The sequence below is a fragment of the Microcaecilia unicolor genome, chromosome 1, assembly GCF_901765095.1.
Source record: "Microcaecilia unicolor chromosome 1, aMicUni1.1, whole genome shotgun sequence".
Classification (NCBI taxonomy): domain Eukaryota; kingdom Metazoa; phylum Chordata; class Amphibia; order Gymnophiona; family Siphonopidae; genus Microcaecilia; species Microcaecilia unicolor.
This window is the reverse complement of record NC_044031.1, coordinates 38,328,407-38,352,329: the sequence shown is the minus strand read 5'-3', so window position 1 is coordinate 38,352,329 and position 23,923 is coordinate 38,328,407. Positions and strand designations below refer to the sequence as shown.

Genomic DNA, 23,923 nt, shown 5'->3' with positions numbered 1-23,923 from the left:
TGGGAGTTGCCATTGGAAAACGCACCATCTCCAATTGGCTAGCAGATTGCATTTCCTTCACTTATGCCCAAGCTGGGTTGACTTTAGAGGGCCATGTCATGGCTCACAATGTTAGAGCCATGGCTGCGTCAGTGGCTCACTTAAAGTCAGCCTTCATTGAAGAAATTTGCAAGGCTGCAACGTGGTCATCTGTCCACACATTCACATCTCACTACTGCCTTCAGCAGGATACCAGACGTGACAGTCGGTTTGGGCAGTCGGTGTTACAGAATCTGTTTGAGGTTTAGAATCCAACTCCACCCTCCTAGGCCCATTTCTGTTCTGTTCCAGGCTGCACTCTCATTTAGTTCTGTTTGTTTTCAGGTCAATTTCAGTTATATCCTCGCCGTTGCAAGGCCCAATTGACCAATGTTCATTGTTTTGAGTGAGCCTGGGTGCTAGGGATACCCCATCAGTGATGATGTCCAGCCTGCTTGTCCTCGGAGAAAATGAAGATACATACCTGTAGCAGGTATTCTCCGAGGACAGCAGGCTGGATATCATCACAACCCACCCTCCTCCCCGTTGGAGTTGTTTTTTTCTTCTATTTTTGCTTTTTATCTAACTGAGGGAAGCACGCGGGTGTTGCCGGCGGGAAGTTGCTCGCGCATGCGCAGTGCATTGTCACCCCGCATGCCGCTCCCGAACATTCTAAAGTTTTCTTGTTAGAATTTCCGGTCTCCTGGGTCGTCGTGGACGATGACCCATCAGTGATGATATCCAGCCTATCAGTGATGATATTCAGCCTGCTGTCCTCGGAGAATACCTGCTACAGGTATGTATCTTCATTTTTTCTAAAGTACTCCCCTCAGCCCTCTCCCCTCCCCTCCCCTTTCTGTCCTCAGTATTATATCCAACATATTGCAATATAAGGTACCAGAAATGAGATTTGACTACATTAGTAGTTGTTAATAGTCTGAACAAGCTGCACCTCTATGGGCTTCTCCCCCCACCCTAAGTCAACTAAAACAGACCCAGAAAAAAAGAAACCATTGCAGTGTAATTCTTGATTGTAGGAGTAGCCTAGTGGTTAGTGCAGCAGACTCTGATCCTCGCGAACTGGGTTCAATTCCCATTGCAGCTCCTTGTGACTCTGGGCAAGTCACTTAACCCTCCATTGCCCCAGGTACAAATAAGTACCTGTATATATTATGTAAACCACTTTGAATGTAGTTACAAAAAAACCCACAAAAAGGCAGTATATCAAGCCCCATTCCCTTGGGTCCTTACCTACCTAATGCAGAATACAAATCCCCTCCCCCAGCTGTGCTAGATCTCAATTTAAATAGCTGTTTTAGCCTGCATGATTATACATTTCTCTTTTCCAAATGGGAGTGCTTTTAGAACTACCAGGAAACAATATTTGTTTTCCTGAGGTCTGGAAAATGAAAGCTTCATGAATATTAGTACATAAGTACATAAGTATTGCCATACTGGGAAAGACCAAAGGTCCATCAAGCCCAGCATGCTGTTTCCAACAGTGGCCAATACAGGTCACAAATACCTGGCAAGATCCCAAAACATTTTATACTGCTTATCCCAGAAATAGTGGATTTTCCCCAAGTCCATATAATAATGGTCTATGGACTTTTTCCTTAGGAAGCCGTCCAAACCTTTTTAAAACTCCGCTAAGCTAACCACCTTTACCGCATTCTCTGGCAACGAATTTCAAGCTTCTCTTTCATATCAGACAGCACTATGCTGGAATTCTGTTCCCCTCTCTCTTAGACAAATAGATAATTATCGTCAATTCAGAAGGTCGTTAAAGACGTTTCTTTATAAAAACAATATTTTATGGGTTTGGGTCAATGATGTTTCATTTTCTTTGAGTAATGGACATAATGCATTTAGTTATTGTTACCTGCATTGAACTTGATGGCTTTTTTGGGATATAAGACCATAATGTAACATAAAGTAATGTAACACAATTCTACGTAATTACATATCAGGGATAGTCCCTGCAACCATTGAGCTTACAGACATATAGGACAAATGAAAGGCTATTTTTTTAATATAGGAAAATGGTTAAAATCAGTATGATTATGAACATGGCAAAAACCAGGGATTGAGCACTTAAAAGCAGGCCAAAATTTGAGTCTTTAGACTGGGTTTGAATATGGCCAGAGAGGGAACATGAATTACCGACTTGGGAAGCCAGTTCCTGGCATACGATGCAACGAAGTGGAAGGTGCGGAGTTGGGACTTGGCAAAAGGAGTAGAAGAGCAGATTATGGAGTCATAGAGAACACGAGGAAAGGGGTAGAGAGAGTTAAGAGGGAAGAAGGAGCTGCAGTGTGGATGCACTTGTAGGTGAGCGAGAGAAGCTTCAGCACTTTCAAGCTCCCTTTACCTTCATTTGAAAGTCTTTAGGCTACTTATACATAGTAACAGTAGATGACGGCAGAAAAAGACCTGCATGGTCCATCCAGTCTGCTCAACAAGATAGACTCACATGTGCCACTTTTTGTGTATACCTTACCTTGATTTGTACCTGTCCTTTTCAGGGCACAGACCGTATAAGTCTGCCCAGCACTATCCCCGCCTCCAAACCAGGCTACTTATATGAAATGTTCTCTTATTTTCCTTGCATGGAGGCTGGGAAGTGTTCCTTTTGTGAATATTTAGCTTCTGCTTATTTGACTCCTAATCAGTAGGAATTGGCAGCCAAAAATGTTTGTGCTGTTTTTTTTTGTTCTGGAGCAAATGTCATAAGTACATAAGTATTGCAGTACTGGGAAAGACCAAAGGTCCATCGAGCCCAGCATCCTGTTTCCAACAGTGGCCAATCCAGGTCACAAATACCTGGCAAGATTCCCCCAAAAAGTACAAAGCATTTTATGCTGCTTATCCCAGAAATTACCGCCCGGTTAATGCGTGAGACCTTACCGCTAAGTCAATGGGTGAAGGTAAAGTCTCAGGCCTAAAATGGACGTGTGCCAATTTTCATTTTGCTGCTCGTCCATTTTCGGCCAAAAAAAAGGCCTTTTTTGCAGGTGAGCTGAAAAATAGACCCGCATACCATCCAATACACGCGTCTATACCAGCGCAGGCCATTTTTCAGCTCACCTTAGTAAAAGAGTCCCTAGATTAATAATAACCTTCTTACACTGAAACCTTATGGATAGATAAGAAGGGAATGAATGCTTCACAATACATTGAGGGGTCCTTTTACTAAGGTGCGCCGAAAAACGGGCTGCGCTAGTGTAGGTGTGTGTTTTGGGAGCGCGCAAATCCATTTTCAGCGCACCTGTAAAAAAGGCCTTTTTTAAAATTTTTGTCGAAAATGGACGCCAGCCATCAACTTAGCGGTACGGTCTCATCTACGCGTGTAGAATGACGATTACTGCTCGGTTTCTGCCGCACACCAGAAAATACAAAATATTTTCCAGCGCGCGTAGCAGACATGTGTCAAAAATGAAATTACCGCAAGGGCCACGCGGTAGCCAGGCGGTAACTCCAAATTGACACACGTTGGGCGTGCATAGGCGCCTATGCAGCTTAGTAAAAGGGTCCCTGAATGCAATACAGTACAATGCTTATATTCTGCAAATCCTCCAACTCATGGTTCTATGCAGAGTACAATCTTAAAATTCTACAATTATTAATAACAAATATAAAAATATATTTCATATGAAGTACAGTAATGAGAAACAATTTATCCCATGAAATATTTCTGCAAAGGACAGGGTTTTAGCTTATTTTAAAACTGAAGATAATTGGTTTCATGCCTTAAATATATATATATATATATATATATATATATATATATATATATATATATATATATATACATGCCGGACTATATGATAAATCTGATCGACCTCCCAGCAAGAAACATGTCTGTATCCTTGCGAAAGTACCTCAACCTGCACTACCCCAACTGTAAAGGTCTCAAGTACAAAACTTATTATGGATCCAATTTCTCCTTTCTGGGTAGCCAAGTCTGAAACGCTCTCCCTAGACCTATCCGCGCAATCCATGACCACCTACCATTCAGGAAAGCACTAAAAACCCATTTATTCAAGCAAGCCTACCCAAAGGACCCAGATTAATCTCATGAACCCATCTACCTTACATACACCGAAGAGAAAACGACATTGACTACTACTACTACTTAACATTTATAAAGCGCTACCACCTTACCTTCCTCTCTATCACCTGTCTCTACCTACCCATCCATCCTATTACTACCCACCATTACTCTGTTATACTTAATTTCCTACTTTACATAACAAAATTCTGTGTTACCTATTACTATGTAAGCCGCATTGAGCCTGCTTTTAGTGGGAAAGTGCGGGATACAAATGTAAATAAATAAATAAATAAATATTGAAGAGTAAAACATTCCAACAGAGAGACGCCTGAAAAGAAAATGTCTGAATTATTTGAAGGAATGGTAACTCCTCTAAAGACTCAAGCATAGTTAGTATTGATAAGGAGATAACTATGTCGCCTTTTTGCAGCTGTCAGGCTCATATTACTACTACTACTATTTAGCATTTCTATAGCGCTACAATATTGCACAGTTATACATTATCAGTCTGCCCAATAAGATGAACTTATAGCATAAGGTATGATGCAATATCACATATACATCTTGATTTGTCCTTGCCATTTTCAGGGCACAGACCAAAGAAGTCTGCCCAGCATTGGCTTTCTTTTCCAATTACTGGAGTTCCCATCTAAACACCTCTAAGTTTGTTTGGTTCCATTTCCTTTCCATCCAGGATCCCTTTGCGTTTGTCCCACACATTTTTGAATTCTGTTACCATTTTCATCTCTACCACCCTCGCCATGAAAAAATACTTCCTGATGTTATTCCTGAATCAGCTCCCCTGCAACCTCAGTTCAGATCCTCTAGTTCTGCCGTTTCCATCTCTGGAAAAGATTTGTTTATGTATTAATACCTGTCAAAAATTCAAATGTCTGTATCATATCACCTCCATCTCTCCTTTCCTCCAAGGTATACATCTTAAGTCATCAAGTCTCTTCTCATACATTTTTTGTTTTTGTTACATTTGTACCCCACACTTTCCCACTCATGACAGGCTCAATGCAGCTTACATATTGTATACAGGTACTTATTTGTACCTGGGGCAATAGAGAGTTAAGTGACTTGCCCAGAGTCACAAGGAGCTGCCTGTGCCTGAAGTGGGAATCAAACTCAGTTCCTCAGGCCCAAAGTGCACCACCCTAACCACTAGGCCACTCCTCCACTGTTGCTACTATTTGAGATTCTACATGGAATGTTGCTATTCCACTAGCAACATTCCATGTAGAAGTCGGCCCTTGCAGATCACCAATGTGGCCGCGCAGGCTTCTGTTTCTGTGAGTCTGACGTCCTGCACGTACGTGCAGGACGTCAGACTCACAGAAGCAGAAGCCTGCGCAGCCTTCTACATGGAATGTTGCTAGTGGAATAGCAACATTCCATGTAGAATCTCCAACAGTAGCAACATTCCATGTAGAATTTCCAATAGTATCTATTTTATTTTTGTTACATTTGTACCCCGCGCTTTCCCACTCATGGCAGGCTCAATGCGGCTTACATGGGGCAATGGAGGGTTAAGTGACTTGCCCAGAGTCACAAGGAGCTGCCTGTGCCTGAAGTGGGAATTGAACTCAGTTCCTAGTTCCTCACTTCCCCAGGACCAAAGTTCACCACCCTAACCACTAGGCCACTCCTCCATTACCACTAGGCCACTCCTCCATAGCAAACCCCATACTATTTTTGTCACTTTTCTCTGAACCACTTCAAGTCTTTTTACATCCTTAGTAAGATAAGGCCTCCAAAACTAAACACAATACTCCAAATGGGGCCTCACCAATGACTTGTAAAGGGGCATCAATTTTTCCTTGCTTCTGCTGAATATACCTCAAGCATCCTTCTGGCCATGGCTACTGCTTTGTCACATTGTTTCTCCATCTTGAGATCCTCAGACATTATCATTCCAAGGTCCATCTCCTGAGCTGTGCTTATCAATCTCTCACTTCCTATCTAATACATCTCCTTTGAATTTCTGCACCCCAAGTGCGTCACTCTGCACTTCTTTGCAGACCGTAGACCATTCTTCTAATTTTTGGAGATCTCTTCTCATGGTTTCTGTTCCCTCTGGGGTGTCCACTCTGTTGGCGATCTTTGTGTCATTGGCTAAAAGGCATAATTTTCCTTCTAACCCTTCAGTAATATCTCTCACCAATATATTAAACAGAATTGGCCGCAGTACCAATCTCTGAGGCACTCCACTACTCACCTTCCTTTCCCCTGAGTGAATTCCATTTAACACCCCCCCCCCCCCCCGTCAGCCATTGGTCAACCTGTTTCCAATTTAGTTCACCACTTTGGGTTCTAAGTTCAGCCCTCTTAGCTTATTATCTTCTGTGAGGAATAGTATCAAAAGCTTTGCTGAAATCCTAGTAGGTTACCTTTAGCGCATGTCCTTTATTTTATTTATTTATTTGTTGCATTTGTACCCCACATTTTCCCACCTATTTGCAGGCTCAATGTGGCTTACATAGTACCGTACAGGCGTTCGCCCAGTCCGGTAGAGAGAGCAGATACCAGGGGCGTAGCCAGACACCCAATTTTGGGTGGGCCTGGGCCCAAGACGGGTGGGCAGAAGAACTCCACCTTGTCCCACAAGTGATTTGGTCTCTCCCTCTCTCACCTGCATGCCGTATGGTCTCTCAAAACATACCCCCTCCCCTGCATACTTTTTAAATAGCAGATTTTCACAAAACTCTGGCTGTGAATACACACTGCTCATGTTGGCCCCACAGCCTTCCATCTGATGCAACTTCCTGTTTCCACATAGGAGGGAATACATCAGAAGGAAGGCTGTGGGGCCGGTGCGAGCAGTATGTATCAGTCACTGCTCGCTGCAGGTGAAGATCTGCTATTTACAAGGTATGTAGGAGGGACAGTTGTTGGGAGTTTACGGCTGGTGGGGCTTGGGGATCCCTGCCAGCCACATCATAGGTGTGCTGCTACTGGGTGGGCCTGAGCCCAAAGTGGGTGGGCCTGGGCCCACCTGGGCCCACCCTTGGCTATGCCACTGGCAGATACAAGGTTATATTGTAGTTAAAAGGTCATGTGTTTCAGACACCAAGAGGGTCGGAAGGAGGAAAGGTTGTATGCTGTCCAGTACGATCATTGGTTTTGCTGTGTTGCTGGGTGTGGGGATTTACGTTGGATCGCTAGGGTTGGCTAGCCTAGTAATCTAAACAGTAGCCTTACTCCAAGATGGAATTTGACAATGTATAATTCTATTCCCAAGCAGTTACCAGTCTAAAATGTCATGTAAAAGGCATTTACACATCTCCAAATTATGTAGGAAATCTGAATCAGGTGTTTGAACAAAAAATTGGATTATTTTATTCATTAAACTTAACCCATATCTTTCAGTTGGAAATTACCCTAATTCTTGAATTTGGATTAATCGGTGCTTAAATTATATTATTTTTGAGCTATATCTAGTGTAGTCCTGTAATGTACTATTCAGTTCTTTGGTCACCCAGTCAAAGAAATCAATCAGATTTGTTTGGCATGATTTTCCTTTGGTAAAACCACGTTGTCTTGGATCCTGCGACATGTTGGATTCTAGAAAGTTAACCATCTTTTCCTTCATTGGTGACTCCATTATTTTTCCTACCACCAACATGAGGCTTACCAATCTGTAGTTTCCCACTTCTTCCCTGTTCCCACGTTTGTGAAGAGGGACCATATCCGCTCATCTTCAATCCCACAGAATCTCTCCCATCTCTATAGATCTATTAAATAAATCCTTAAGAGGTCCCACCAAGGATTTCTCTGAGCTCCCTCAGTATTCTGGAATGTATCCCATCTGGCCCACATAGGTTTGTCCACTTTCAGATTTTCAGGTTGTTTATAAATGCTTTCTTCTGTGAACGGTGCAATATCCACTCTGTTTCCAGATCCTTCTCCAGGATTTTCTTCTGTGAACACCGAAGAGAAGTATTTGTTTAACACATTCGCTTTATCCTCACCACTCTCCATTTCTAGCCTTTCTCCTTTCCCTAAATCTCCACTACCCAAGCTGCAAAGGACTCAAATACAAATCAACCTATGTATCCAGCTTTTCCTACATAAGCACACAGCTATGGAACGCATTACCAAAAGCCGTGAAAACAACTTATGATCACCTAAACTTCCGGAAATCATTAAAAACTAACCTGTTCAAAAAGGCATACCCTACCAACCCAACTTAAATGCCTGAACCCTGCAAAACAACGAAACCAAAGCTCGTAATGGACATATAATAACTCTTCCTCTCTACGATTCTCTTCCTCTCTACGATTCCCTAATGTGTCTGTACACACAAACCTTATTCTACCACAACATTACTGTATTTGCTCATACCGGAATTGGCGAAAGGCCTTTACGGTACTATGTAAGCCACATTGAGCCTGCAAATAGGTGGGAAAATGTGGGATACAAATGTAACAAATAAAATAAATAAATAAGGTTTCTTGCTACATTTAAATCAAATAATGTTGAAAGGATCCTTTTTGACCAGTTATAACCCTAGAAGCAGGCTTTTTTTCATGGCAAAATGCCATGGTTGGTACATACCTTACCTTCCTTCTTTCTTTTCTTTTCGTTTCCTTTTCCTTGCCTACCTGTTTGATTAAGTTTGCAGCTATATTCCTTTCCCTTCTTCCTCCCACTGTCATTGTACTGATTCATTAGTTCATTGTAAGCCACTTAGGGGCTGCTTTATGTGGTAATAGGCGGGGTATAAATGATCGAAATAAATAATATTCTGTTTAACATGTCTGTGTCTTGTGGGCATCAGGTGAAATGAAATTGCTCAGCGCTGAGAAACATTTGAAAAAGATAAGTGCCCACTGTCCTGTTTTTCTTTTTTCTGTTTGAAAGCGATTTGCATGTTTATATATTTCACATTGTGAGTGTGGGCTCTCTCTGGTGTGGGGTGACAACTGATTAAGAAACCAAGCGATGTCTGGACTTGAAATAGGATATCCTGTAAGAGGTCCAATGACTCTGATCAGGTATTTCTCATGTCCTCCCTTTATACATAATTTTTTATGATTTTTAAGATCCACATATATAAAATAAGAAGAAAATGTAAATGTTATAGGATGTTATCACTGTGACCTATCCAACCTATATGTCTCAGTACTTCCATGTGAGCCAGGCTGGCCAGTGTCAGAGAGAGGATGGCAGGATTCATGGATCTGACTCTGGACTGCCAAGTGATACTGTTTTATTTCTACATGTACCATTGTAAATTTGCAGCTCCCACTGTATGTGCCAGCAGATACGTTTTTTTCATATTTATTTATTAATGGTCCCAGGAATCCCACATAATAATAAGTAGAGTTACAGAATATACTTTAGACACAAAGTAACCCATGATACCATCATAATAACCCACAACTTACAATGAGTAATTTCCCATAACGCCCCCGGCCCCACCCCACCCTTCTACCCCCACACCCCTCCATCTCCCTATCCACCAAAGCAACATCTATTCAGGGATAATATTATTAACCATTCAAAATTCTGCTACAAGCTAATGGAGTTAAGGTATCCCAAAAAGGGGAAATAATTTCTCCTCCGTGAAGATAGATCTTGGATATCCTTACGCTCCAAGGCACTTAACGTGATCATGGACGACCGCCATTGCTGTATCGAGGGGTAGTCTGGCTGTAGCCAGCCACCAAGAATGGTCTTTTCCCCCATGATCACTGCCCGTCTTACAAAATCCTTCAAACCCGCTCTGGTCAGTCCCTAAATATGGAAAGAATGAAACAACAATGCGGGAGTAGGCCGCCATGTGGTAACCACACCCAGGACACATGAACACACAAGGCAGTCCAAAAATCTAAAACTGGAGGGCAAAGCCAAACATGTGACCTAAATGTGTTCCAATCCCTGTACACTTCGGGCGATCATTACAGGGGCGCAAAGTGGCTTTGAATGCTCTATGTGGGGAGATATGGAGGCGCATAAAAAAATTTGTATTGCATCTCCCAGAAATCTGCGCTCCCCAAAGCTTTATAAGTGCCTAACAGACACGACTGGAGTTGCGTGTCCTGGATAAGGAGCCCCAACTCAAGGGACCATTTCTGAGCCAGAGGCCCATACGCCACCGTTGGTAAGGTCTCCCGCAGTTGATTATTGTAGTATTTAAGGGGACCTAACAGTTGGGCATCCAAATCATAGATCTCCACTAATCGCTCCCACACCCTCATAGACAGAGGCCCAAGCAAAGACACAATATAATGGTATATCTGGTAATAAGAAAGAAAATCTTGAGTGGTAAGGTGCTGGCTGACCCGCAAATCCGCAAAGGATTTAAGAGTACCATCTTCATTTAGTATGTGAAAAAGGCAAATAGTTCCCTCTCGTTTCCATCAACAAAAGACCAGTGATGAGCTCCCCACTGGAAAATCTGCATTTCCAAAAATCAGTAGCAATGGGGAAACAGGGGGATTTAAATTGTAAAACTTACATATCCATCGCCATGCCCTACGCAACGCTTTGCAAATACACTTTTATTTTCGGATGCTCTTCTACATATTTTACAATAGACTCCATGTTTGGGAGAACCATTTGTAAAATACACGGGAAATGTGAACATTATTACCTAGATGTACCATTTCTCACATGGAGCCCCTATGCAAAATGGGGTTTTCACTTCATATATTAAAAGGGAACAAAAGATACTGAAGGATAAGTAGTCACAAATTCTTATTACTCTTTATTTGCTCAGAGTGTTTTGTGACATTTTCTGTTTTGAATATGTTAAATGTGTGTGTAATACACATTTAAACAAATATGCTTGGTGGTGTGGAAGTAGGAACAAATTCTAAACACAAATGCTTCCACTCAATACAAAACTACAATAGTAATGGGGGAAAAGCCTCAAAGAGCTCCCAGATCAAATATCCATCTGTCGGAGCTAGAACAAACCAACTAGTCTTCTCTTCATCATAGGCAAAAACCCCTTTTATCCCCTATTCAGGGATAATATTATTAACCATTCAAAAAGGGGTTTTTGCCTATGATGAAGAGAAGACTAGTTGGTCTGTTCTAGCTCCGACAGATGGATATTTGATCTGGGAGCTCTTTGAGGCTTTTCCCCCATTACTATTGTAGTTTTGTATTGAGTGGAAGCATTTGTGTTTAGAATGTGTAATACACATTTACATTTAATTATGGTTTTTCAATAAAGTAGCAATACCATTCTTATGTAGGTTTTGGTTCCGGTAGGCAAGTGATTGATATTATGTAGTACGCTCAAGGGTTTGAAATAGCTGAGCGCTATAGGAGACCTAAATAACCTTGGCCACTGATGTATATCGGATGCCTTCGGTTCCCTTTCCTTCTCCTTTTTCAATTACATCTTAGAATCTTTTGTTCCCTTTTGATATATGATTATTCTTGAGGAGCATTAGCATGTTAATTATATTCATGGTTGTCCCCCCCTTTTCTCTGTAAATGGGGTTTTCACGCCACATAGGAAAGGTTTTATGTTTTTCTTCACTCTGCTTTCTTCTTTTTTGTTTGATCTGCTTTCTGGTGATCTTTTCTCAGGCCTGGAAAGACTTGCTTATGCTGAAAAATGTGGCACCAGACCTTGGCCTACATCACCGTCATCTGCTGCTTGGCTGCAGCAAGTTCCAACTGTTATTTCTCATCCAAAGGACACCACAAGGCTTCGGTCTTTGCTGACCTAAGCCCTGAAGAAATGCTTTCTGTTCAAAACTTTCTGATGGAGCAAGAGAACCTCAAACTTGTCTCAGGTCGGCCAAAGTCTCTTGGGCAAAATACCATATTCATGATTGAGCTCCATGTGCCCAAGAAACGCCATGCACTCAGTTTCTTGAACAACAAAGGCTTCAAACCACATCGCGAGGCCCGAGCTGTCATCTTCTTTGGAGGAGAGTCAAAACCGTTTGTTGGGGAGTACATTGTGGGCCCACTACCCTATCCTTACTATTACCATCCTTATAACTTCAAGGGCAATCGTACGATCAAATTTGAATCACGGCCTATGACAGCCCTGGAATATAAAAAGGTGCACCTAAAGCTTCTGGAGATCACTAAGAAAGCTCATCACATTTTGAAGGAAACATCTGGGTTTTCCTATGACAACTGCACAGAACACTGCTTGACTTTCACTGACACTGCCCCCCGCGGGTTGCAATCTGGAGAGCGCAGGTCATGGATTCTGCTGCAGCGCTTTGTGGAAGGATACTTCTTGCATCCCATTGGGTTTGAACTCCTCCTAAACCATCGATCCACCAACCCGAATCACTGGACTGTGGAAAAAGTTTGGTACAATGGTCAGTATTTTGACAGTGTGGAGGAGCTGGTGGAGAAATATGACAGGAATGAAATCAAGAAACTCAGACTGCCTGAATATAAGAAAGAAGACCCATTTTCAACCTTTATCCCACGAGGTAAATTTAAGACTACAACTGAAATCCATGGAACAAAGGTGCATGAGCCTGAGGGTAAACGTTACAAGGTCCAAGGAAATTATGTGGAATATACTGGATGGAGCTTTGCTTTCCGGGTCCGTTCTTCCTCTGGTTTACAGCTGTTCGATATCCAATTCAACAATGAAAGGATTGCTTATGAAGTCAGCATCCAGGAGGCGATAGCTTTCTACGGTGGGAACACTCCAGCAGCCATGCAAACCAAATTCATTGATGCAAGTTGGGGGATGGGCACCGAGAACTATGAGTTGGCAAAGGGCATTGACTGCCCTGAGGTGGCCACCTACCTGGATATCTACCACTTCTATGACACAGACAAACCTGTGCGCTACAAGAATGCTTTGTGCATATTTGAACAGCCGAGTACTGTGCCATTGCGCAGGCACTTCAACAGTGACTTCAAGGGGGGTTACAACTTCTATGCAGGACTGGAGAATCATGCGCTGGTCATCAGAACAACTTCCACAGTCTACAATTATGATTACATCTGGGATTTTATCTTCTACCAGAATGGGGTGTTGGAGGCCAAAGTCCATGCCACTGGATATATCCATTCTACTTTTCTCACCCCTGAAGGGCTTCAGTATGGCAACAAGGTCTACGATTATGTCCTGGGGAACATGCATACCCACTTGATCCATTACAAAGTTGACTTGGACATAGCAGGTATGTCTATATTCTCAATGCTGTCTGGTGGAACCATACTTCATCTGTCTATGTTCATTTCCTTTGATACTGTGCTCCCATGTAGTGACACCATTTGATCGAGATAAATCCGTATAGCAGTGGTATGCACTGATGGTCCTCAAGGGTCCTGAACAGGTCAGATTTTCAAGATACCTCTAAGGAATATGCTTAGTTTTTCATGCATACTGCCTACATTGTTTGCAAATCTAGCTCATATTTTTTTCTTACGGATAGCCTGTTTCTGGTCCTAGAGGTCTACTGCCATATATACTCCTATATGTGTTCCTAAAATTAATGTCTGAGTGATTCCCTAGCTGGTTACAACATAAGAACTGCCAAACTGGGTCAGACCAAAGTTTCATCAAGCCCAGTATCCTGTTTCCAACAGTAGCTAATCCAGGTCATGCTAAGGACCCCCAGAGATAAGCAGTGAATTTCCGCAAGTGTGCCTTATTAATAACAGTTTATGGATTTTTCCTTGTACAACTCTTTTCTTAAGCCCAGCTAGGTTACCTGCTTTAACAACATCTTATGTCAGCAAATTCTGCCTTAAAGAAAGGGAGATGTTCATGCCTCCTGCTTTTTTTGTCAACTTCAATTTTGTTAGGCACAATCCCAAGATCTACATGACATTACATCTCAGTCTTCTAGCCTGCATGTACCTGCATAGTTCAATGCGGGTAACAACATAAGAACTAAAGCATCCTTTAGGAAAACACAAAATAACTGAGTCACAAAGTAACAAAAAAAAGCCAAGAATAGTCAGTGGCATAGCTAGGTGGGACCTGCCCCCCCCCCCAAATTTCCTCTGGGCCCCTGGTTGGCTGGCGGGGGTCCCCAACTCCCAACAGCTGAAGACTTTGTCCAGTGCTAGTCTGTGGCGGCTCCGCCATATTGCCTGCCTTGCTCTCTCTTCCCCTCACGTCGGGCACACCCCCTTTAGTGAAATTGAGCATGCAGTTTCACTAAAAGGAGCGTGCTGGACGTGAGAGGAAGAGAAAGCAGGGTAGGCAATGCGGCAGCGCCGGAGACCAGCGCTGGACCAAGTCTTCAGCTGGCGGGGTTTGGGGACCTCTGCCAGCCAAGGTATTTGCGGCGGCCGTGGGCGGCAGCAAGGCGGTGGAGGGGGTAGAAGCGAGGAGGCAACCAAAATGTGCCCCCCCTACCTCGGGCTCTGGCCTCTTCCCACCTCGAGGTCTGGCTACACCCCTGATATACACCTCATTAATATCAGGTTACAAAGCAAAAACATTTTCAGATGTTTTCTAAACTGATAAAGATCTAATTTGATGAAAACACACTTTCCCACACATCTGACAACTGACCCAACTGACTTATGTCTGAGAAGTGGTGAAATGGTCTCACACTGAGTAAGAAACATCACCACAGCTTATGAAGACTCAGGGGATTCTTCTCTCTCTGAAAGTATTCCTAGGTTAGAAATTCAAATACAATCTTTTACACTACCAAAAACACATTCAAAGAGGTTCCCACAAAACTTTGCAAGCTTTGATTCCGTTGAGTCAGAAGTTGGGATAAAATACAACCCATTGATCATGGGCCTGGATCCGATCCAAGATGGCGATAAGGAAGGACGTATGAGCAGCAGTTCCTGACTCTCTATAATTAACCGCGAGTGAGAATTTCCTTTACAAACTATGGGGAAGAGAAAGGGTAAAACCAATATACCTGGCTCCACAGGCTTGGTTAAAGCCCTTTCCACCCGACAGACGACGTTGGAGGAGTCGGGACTATTGCCACAGAGAATCCAAATCGGTGCTTCGAGGGGCCCGACGGAGATCTCGGACCTCAGCGTAGAGGGAGTGACTTTTAGTCCCCCTCCAACCGCAACACCCCCGCGACCCGGAGGGGATATGTTGGCTATGGAGAGGCAACCCGCGGGAGCTTCCGGAAGTGTAGCCCCTGCGGTTAGTAGTGGAGACCCCATAGCGACCTCGTCTCCGTTGGAAACATCCTCGCTAACGGGACTGATGCCGCGAGCCTCACTGCCCGAGCGATTTCAGAACGAGCCCTCCGTTTGTATCGGTGAGATTGTAAAACCAGCGATTGTGACAATGGACTCCATTTGGGAGGCGATTCGGGGTCTGAACAGCACGTTACTGCAAGTTGCTGAAAATCTTCGAGGAGATGTGAGGAAACTTTCTCAGGCCCACTCTGAACTTTCGGGTAAGATTTCTGAACAGACGACTAGGATTGATGTCCTTGAAACCCAGGTAACATCCACTAAAAACTCTATGTTGGCTGTTATCAAAGATAATACTATACAAAGGAAGAAAATTGACTATATAGAGAACCAACTGAGGAGGAACAATCTTCGTTTTTTGAACTTTCCTAAGTCTCCTTTGACTCCAGCCAAAGAAATGTTAAAAAGATATTTTGTTGAAGTTCTGGGGCTACCCTCAGAAGCTTTTCCCCCCCTGACTAGGGTAATATATATTTCGGGTGCTGGAGTTTCTAATTTACAACCTCCCCAGACTGATTTAGATTTAACACAATTTTTGGAGAATTCAGTGGAGGTTATCACGGAAAGGACAACGCTGCTAGTGTCTTTTGCATTAGAATTGGACCGAAACAATATATTTAGACTTTTTTTTCGTCATATCTCTACACCTTTTCTTGGTTCAAAAATTCAAGTTTTTCCTGATTTTTCTCGAGAGACACAAAAAAGAAGAAAAGAATTTTTATTATTGAAAGCAAGGGTCCTCCAATTAGGTGGGACCTTTATACTTAAATTTCCTTGTAAATGTTATGTCTCTTTAGAATCCACAAATTATATTTTTTTTGAATCAGGGAAATTATTGGAACTTATAGTTAGTAAAGAGTGATGTGCTGTTAGCCTTGAATTGTACGCGTTATCGGCTGCCCCGTTTTGGATTCTTGCCCTTCCCTTAGTAATAGAATGTGATAACAAACTGTTTTAGTTTTGTTAATTTAAGTACCTTGTTCTTGGATCACATTATGTGGACTAATATAATTGACATTTTGCCTGAATTTTTTATTTCTAATAGAATGTATGTTTCTTTAATCTCAACTTATGTTTTGTTTTACATAAATGTAAGGAAAATTTAATAAATAAACAAAATAAAAAAAAAAAAAATACAACCCATTGTCTAAACGCTGTTCCTCCATGCAGGTACCCAGAACAGCTTTGAAACAATTCAGATGAAGCTGGAAAACATTACCAACCCTTGGAGCCCAAGTCATGCTCTTATCCAACCAAGACTTCAACGTACCTCACACTTAAGAGAGCGTGATGCTGCCTTTGCCTTCGGAAAACCACTTCCCAAATATTTGATGTTCTACAACCCAAAGAAACACAATATATGGTCCCACAATCGAAGTTACCGGATTCAATTCAACTCCCACGGTGATCGAGTACTTCCCAAGGACTGGAAAGAGGAAAAGGGAATTTCCTGGGCAAGGTAAGGGTAGGTTTCAGAAATCCACAAGAGTTGATTTGAATGACGTTATTTAGAAATATTTTCAGTCTCCAAGTGAGGAGGGTGTGAAATATTACAGCCTGGAGAGAATCCTTTCAAGAGCCAGCAGTGAACATTGGCCTAAAGCCCACAGTAAAGTTCTAGGTCTTTTTAACTTCAGACTGACCATCTTTTTGATCTGTTTTGAAGACTTGACTTTTTAAACAGAGGTTTGGCTTAGATATACAGTAGAACAATGATGGCGAACCTATGGCACGCGTGCCAGAGAGGGCACGCAGAGCCCTCTCTGTTGGCACGTGCGCCGTTGCCTCAGCCAGTTCCAGCCCCCCGCCCTGCCCTCCAAGCACCAGGGCCCACCTACAAAATGTAAAAGTCATACCTGGTCGGGGTTAAGGCGGTGTCGGCAGCAGTAGTGAAAAGCGTGCTGACTCGGTGCGCCTTCAGCCTTCTGTCTCTCAAGCTCTGGTCCCGCCCTCATTTCCTGTTTCCGCAAGGGCGGGACCAGAGAGCTTGAGAGACAGAAGGGAAGGCTGAAGGCGCGCCGAGTCAGCATGCTTTTCACTGCTGCTGCTGACACCGACGCCTCCTTAACCCCGACCAGGTATGACTTTTAAATTTCGGAGGGGGGCCCTGGTACTCGGACGGAGGGAGGGCGGGCTGCTCAGGAAAAGCTTTAGTCTGGAACTGGGTGGGAGGGAGGGAGAGGGGAGGGGGGACCCTGGCCCTGGAACTGGGAGGGAGAGGGGACCCTGTGGAACTCAGAGGGAGGGGGATCCTGTTGAACTGGGAGGGAGGGGGAGGGGGATGGGGGACGAGGGGGGAATGGCACTTTGCGATAAATAATTAGATTTTGGGTTGCTGTTTGGGCACTCGGTCTCTGAAAGGTTCGCTATCACTGCAGTAGAACAATGACAGCTTTTACCCATTGATTTGTGCAGTGTTAGTTTTCGATAAGCCTTGAAGATGCATTGTGACGACGATAATGTTTGCAGATTATATTACTGGATTTTAACAACTACAAATTTAAATAGCTGATAGCTTGCCTCCAATAACGAATTACAACCAGAAAATGGCAGGCTATATAGTATTTTTACTGAATATATCATTTAAATAGTCACTCTTTAAAGAGTGTGGAGGAAAAGACTTCAGTGCATAACACAACGCAACAATGATTTTGCCACTGAGAGAAAAACATGTGAGTTATACTAAATTGAACCCACCGATTCCAAACATGAACTTCGAATTTGCCTGACACATCTAGGTTTTAAGTTAAACATGCAAAGCCTATTCACTTATAATATTAATGCTTGGGATGCATTTGTGCTAGTAGTGCAGAACTTCCTTGGGAACAGACGAGCTGAAAACTATGCTGAACTTAAAGCATATGAACAACTTGGCTGCCGAATGTCATTGAAAATGCATTTTTATTACATTCCCATCTTGACTTTTTCCCACCCAATTTGGGACACATAGAGGGGCATAATCGAAAGTGGGTACCCATCTCTATGGGCGCCCATGCAAAGGGGCGGGACAAACCGTATTATCGAAAAAAGATGGGCACCCATCTTTTTTTTCGATAATATGGGTTGTGTGGGGCAAATGCCTAGGATTTGTTCGTTTTTGAGCTGGGCGCTATTGGTTTTCAGTGATAATGGAAACCGAAGGCGCCCAGCTCAAAAACGAACAAATCCAAGGCATTGGGTCATGGGAAGGGCCAGGATTCGTAGTGCACTGGTCCCCCTCACATGCCAGGACACCAACTGGGCACCCTAGGGTGCACTTTTACAAATTAAAAAATTTTTTTAAATAGCTCCCAGGTGCATAGCACCCTTCCCTTGTGTGCTGAGCCCCCCAAATCCCCCCAAAACCCACTGCCCACAAATCTACACCATTACCATAGCCCTAAGGGGTGCAAGGGGGCACCTACATGTGGGTACAGTGGGTTTTGGTTTTTTTTGGAGGGCTCAACATTAACCAGCACAAGTGGAACAGGTAGGGGGGGATGGGCCTGGGTCCGCCTGCCTGAAGTCCACTGCACACACTAACGACTGCTCCAAGGGACCTGCATACTGCTGTCAGGGAGCTGGGTATGACATTTGAGGCTCGCATACAGGCTGACAAAAAAAGTTTTTAAAGTTCTTATTTTGTGGTGGGAGTGGGTTAGTGACCACTGGGGGAGTCAGGGGAGGTCATCCCCGATTCCCTCCAGTGGTCATCTGGCCAGTTGGGGCACTTTTTTGGGACTTGGGTCGTGAAAAAAAAGGGTCCAGCAAAAGCAACCCAAATTCTCGCTTCTGCCGCCCTTTTTTTTTCGATTATCAACCGAAGGTGCCCATCTCTCCTCGGCCGATAAACACGCCCCAGTCCCGCATTCACCACGCCTCTGACAAACCCCCATAAACTTTGTTCGTTCCCACGACGGAGTGCAGTTGAAGACGCCCAAAATCGGCTTTCGATTATACCGATTTGGGCGCCTTTGCGAGATGGGTGCTCATCTCCCGATTTGGGTCGAAATATGGGCGCCCATCACTTTCGAAAATAAGGCTGATAAGTGACGAACATGGAGAGAGGTTCCATAAAGACATTTGTACAATGGAGAACAGATATCAAGGCCGCTAGAATCCCAGCATGATGGGGGACTACTGCTGGTTTTTGCAACGGGAAAATATTACTGGTCACAAACGCAAAAGCAGGTGCCTGAAGCACTTTTAACAGTACTGGGCCTTGCTGAAGTAAGACTTTTAAACTGGAATACGAGACTTTTTTGAAATTTTGTTAGTCCATTACATTTTCATATACTGTTTACTACGAAAACTTTGATGTAGATCAGGTAATTTTTGGAGTAAAACTCGTTCTGTAAAAAATTATTCAATGCTTTCCAAGTGCTTAATTCATTTGGGCAAACTTATGCATAACAAAATTTCCTGACGTGTTACAACAATTCTGACTTCGGATTTGGAATACGTACACTGAATTTAGTATAGGACAAATGGGTTTTGCCCAGTAGCACACGAAAAGTTTTTTGTTGTTGTGCTGTGAATCAGCATCTTTTTAGTCTATTGACAAATTGAGGGGCCCTTTTTACTAAGCTGCGTAAGCGTCTATGCGCACCCAATGTTTGCCAAAATGAAGTTACCGCCCGGCTACCGCGTAGCTTTTGTGGTAATTTCATTTTTGGTGCGCGGCCGACATGCGCGGCTGAAAAATAATTTTTATTTTTGGACGCGCATATTGGACGTGCGCCAAGTGGCATTTGATGCATGTAGGTCATTACTGCCCAGTTACCACGTGAGACTTTACCGCTAGGTCAATGACTGGCTGTAAGGTCGCAGACCCAAAATGGACAGGCGGCAATTTTGATTTTACCGCATGTCCATTTTTGGCAAAATTTTTTAAAAAGGCCTTTTTTACAGGCGTGCTGAAAAATGGATCAGCGTGCGCCCAAAACTCACGCCTACACTACCACAAGCCATTTTTCAGCGCACCTTAGTTAAAGGACCCCTAAAGGAATACTGATTCATGCCCATCATGAGTCTAAAAAACCTCCACCTCCTTCATTTTATCAATTAATCTAATGTTTTCCTTTTTCAAATTTCTTGTTTATAATGTCCCAACTTCTTCTCCAAGATACATAATGCTCTAATAGTGAACTTCAAAAGTAGCAATAACTTAGCTTCCTATTTGGCACTTGCTCTGTCAGCTCGGCTCTATGGAGCTTCACTGTTTCACATAAATGCTTCCTCAGGAAAGGAGAAGTTGGGAAATTATACAGAAGAAATTTGAAAAAGGAAAATATTAAATAAATTAATAAAATGAAGGAGGTGGAGGTTTTTAAGACTCGTAATGGGCATGAATCAGTATTCTACTACTATAAAGTACTATAAATCATTTCTATAGCGCTACCAGTTGTACGCAGCTCAATAGACTAAGAAGATACCGATTATACACTGAAGTTTTTTCCTCCACACTCTGTAAAGAGTGGCTATTTAAATTATATATTCAGTAAATATACTATATAGCCTGCCATTTTATGGTTGTTTTTTTTAAATTGTATATTATTTTTATCAAATATATGCTGTAAGTTTTTTAGTTTGTTGAAATTGTTATGACTCTAAACAATTTTAATGCCTTAATTGTGCTAAGTGGCATATAAAGCGAATAAATCAAGACTGTTGCAGTTGTCAACTGTTTTTCCTTTCACAGATACCCCTTGGCAGTGACACGTTACAAAGACAACGAGGTGACCAGCAGCAGCCTGTACACACAGAACGATCCCTGGGAGCCTCTGGTGTCTTTTGAAAGCTTCCTTCACAACAATGAAAAGATTGTAAATGAGGTGAGTCCACAACTGCCCTGTGACAGACTTACATAAGCAGAGTTACCAACACGTTCTCTTCCCGAGCAAGCTCTTCTTTTCTTTGATTTCCTGTTGCCACAATACTTAAAAAAAAACACATAGCATCACCATTACCCAACCCGGTAACATGACTATAAAATGGCTGAGGGGAGATATGATAGAGGTATATAAAATACTGAGTGGAGTGGAACAGGTAAACGTGAATTGCTTGTTTACTCTTTCCAAAAATACTAGGACTAGGGGGCAGGCAATAAAGCTACAAAGTAGTAAATTTAAAATGAATTGGAGGAACTATTTCTTCACTCAAGGTGTAATTAAACTCTGGAATTCGTTGCCAGAGAATGTGGTAAAAGCAGTTAGCTTAGCGGGGTTTGAAAAAGATTTGGATAGCTTCCTTAAAGAAAAGTCCATAAGCCATTATTAAAATGGACTTGGGAAAATCCACTGCTTATTTCTGGGATAAGCAGCATTAAATGTATTGTACTGTTTTGGGATCTTGCCAGGTACTTGTGACCTGGATTAGGCACTGTTGGAAACAGGATACTGGGCTTGATGGACCTTCGGTCTGTCCTAGTATGGCAACACTTATGTACTTATATACCTTGAGCATCACCAGTTCAGAGATGCCAAGGGTTGGCCATCCCAAACAGTGAGATTTACTACCTCAAAGAGTGTGATTAAAGGTCAAAGAGTGAGATTTTACAAATGGTGTTGGTGTATACATGGTATTAATGTAGAAAAATGTAAGTGTGGTACGTATTACTTTGCAAAAGAAAAAAGCACCATTAAATCATATTTGCTTTTGTTTGGAGCCTCTGAACGGATGCAGACAGAGGGAAAGCAATATGAGTAAATTCTCTGAGCTGCAACGTGCTCTCCAGCAGTGATCAGAATCCGTGCATTAGCTGAAAGAGAAGGGGCTTCAAATGAGTGTGAGTGTGACACACTCCTAATGAGTGAGAGAAGGGGCTCAGAGAGTGTGAGTGAGAGAGCTTTCAGAGAGTGTGAGAGTGAGAGAGCCTTCAAATGAGTGTTACATACTCCTAATAAATGAGAGAAGGGGCTCAAAGAGTGTGAGGGTGAGAGAGCCTTCAAACGAGTGAGACATACTCCTAACAAGTGACACTTGGGGGCTCATTTTTGAAACAGAAAAGGTCCAAAAAATGGTACAAATCGGCATTTGGATGTTTTTCTTGCAAAAAATCCAAATCACTATTTTTGAAACACATTTTTTAGATGTTTTTCTATGCAGTTCGTCTATAGTGAATCCAAATCACAAGGGGGTGTATCAGGGCGTGTTGAAGGCATGGGGCATATTAGAGGGTGTTTAGCTGCCATAATGGAACAAAACAAAAATGTCCAGGACTCAAACTAAGACATTTAGAGCTAGACCTGTCAGAATGACTAAGTCACAAAAAGGTACCCCAATTGACCACTGGAGAGATTAAAGTATGACCACCCCCCTTATTCACCCAGTGGTCACTGACCCCTCCCCCCTCAAAGATGTGAAAGGAACAGTACATACCAGCCTCTATGGCAGCTTAGATGTTGTAGCCAGTCCTATCAGAGCGGCAAGCAGGTCCCTGGAGTAGCCTAGTGGTGGTGCAGTGCATTGTAGAGAAGGAGACTCAAGCCCATAACCCACTCTAACTGTTACACTTGTGGTGGAAAGTGTGAATCATCCAAAACTCACCAAAAACCTACTGTACCCACATATAGGTGACACCTACAGCCATAAGGGCTATTGTAGTGGTGTGCAGTTGAGTACAATAGGTTTTGGAGGGCTCACTATACAATATAAGGGGATAATGGTGAGATGTGTACCTGGGACCTTTTATGCAAAGTCCACTGCAATGCCCCTGCCCTAGGGTGCCCCACTGCTCTGTGTGGCCAGTCTACTAGCAAATGGTCATTTTTGAAAAAAAAAAAAATAGACGTTTTGCCGATTCGAAATGGTCATGTTCGCTTCCTGATTTTTGGACATGTTCTGCAAAATGTCCAAAGTCAGATTTAGATGTCATATCGAAAATGTTGGCGATCGCCACTACGGCATTATGTAAGCCACATTGAGCCTGCAAATAGGTGGGAAAATGTGGGATACAAATGCAACAAATAAATAAATAAATAATACAAAACCAAAGAATAGAAATATATGAAAAACACACAATTGCCTGGACCTGTTAGATGATCCAGAGCACTCCCTTCTTGCTGATATCTGAGTGCAAGGATTTGAGTACATTTATAGGATACCTGTTCTTGTACAGTTGTATCTTGTTCTGTTTCTTCACCAAGTCTTGCAAATTTACTTCGGTCTTTGTTTAATTTACCCTCTTTTGTCACCCTTAACCAGTGTGCTGTAGAGCAATCTGCACATAGGTAGGTGCAAGCCCCTTCCCCTAGAAGCTTATAGACTAAAAGAGCCATTCTATAACAGGTTAACTACAATTTGGCATGTTGTGGGATCCTGTTCTACAAAGGAACATAGGTGTCTACTTTGCTTTATGGAATTCTAGCCTGGGTTGTCCCTCTTCCTTAAGAAAAGTCCCTCTCTAATGAGCCTGGGCCACCTTAAAACAGCAGATCCCGCCCCAGGAGGAAGCAAGCAGAAACACAACCAGGGGGTTTAAAAGGCAGGGTCAGGTAGAGGTTAGGGAGGCCCAGGGAAGGGAAGGGAAGGGAAGGAAGAGGAGAAGCCCTAGTGTATACTCTGACAGAAGATTCCCAATGCTATGATCGGGCTGAAGTAACCCTTGTGGCTAATTGTTTGAACTTTGCAAATTTGCTGACGGTCCAGCCAGAGTCAGACCTGACAAGTAGAGTAGAACAGAAAAGTTGTGTTTGGGGCGTGGCAACCCCACAGCCGCGGACTGTGTTTGAGCCTGCCCCC

General features: G+C 42.9%; 1 protein-coding gene across 1 annotated transcript in view; it reads left to right on the top strand.

Annotated features, from left to right (window-relative positions):
- AOC1 (amine oxidase copper containing 1) overlaps nucleotides 1–23,923 on the top strand; it is a 30,630-nt gene that overhangs the window by 3,265 nt on the left and 3,442 nt on the right. Inside the window, exons 2-4 of the mRNA XM_030195630.1 lie at nucleotides 11,624–13,197; nucleotides 16,373–16,661; nucleotides 20,883–21,015. Of these exons, the coding sequence (XP_030051490.1) occupies nucleotides 11,652–13,197; nucleotides 16,373–16,661; nucleotides 20,883–21,015 (1,968 nt within the window). The 5' untranslated portion in view covers nucleotides 11,624–11,651. The remainder of the gene's footprint in view (nucleotides 1–11,623; nucleotides 13,198–16,372; nucleotides 16,662–20,882; nucleotides 21,016–23,923) is intronic.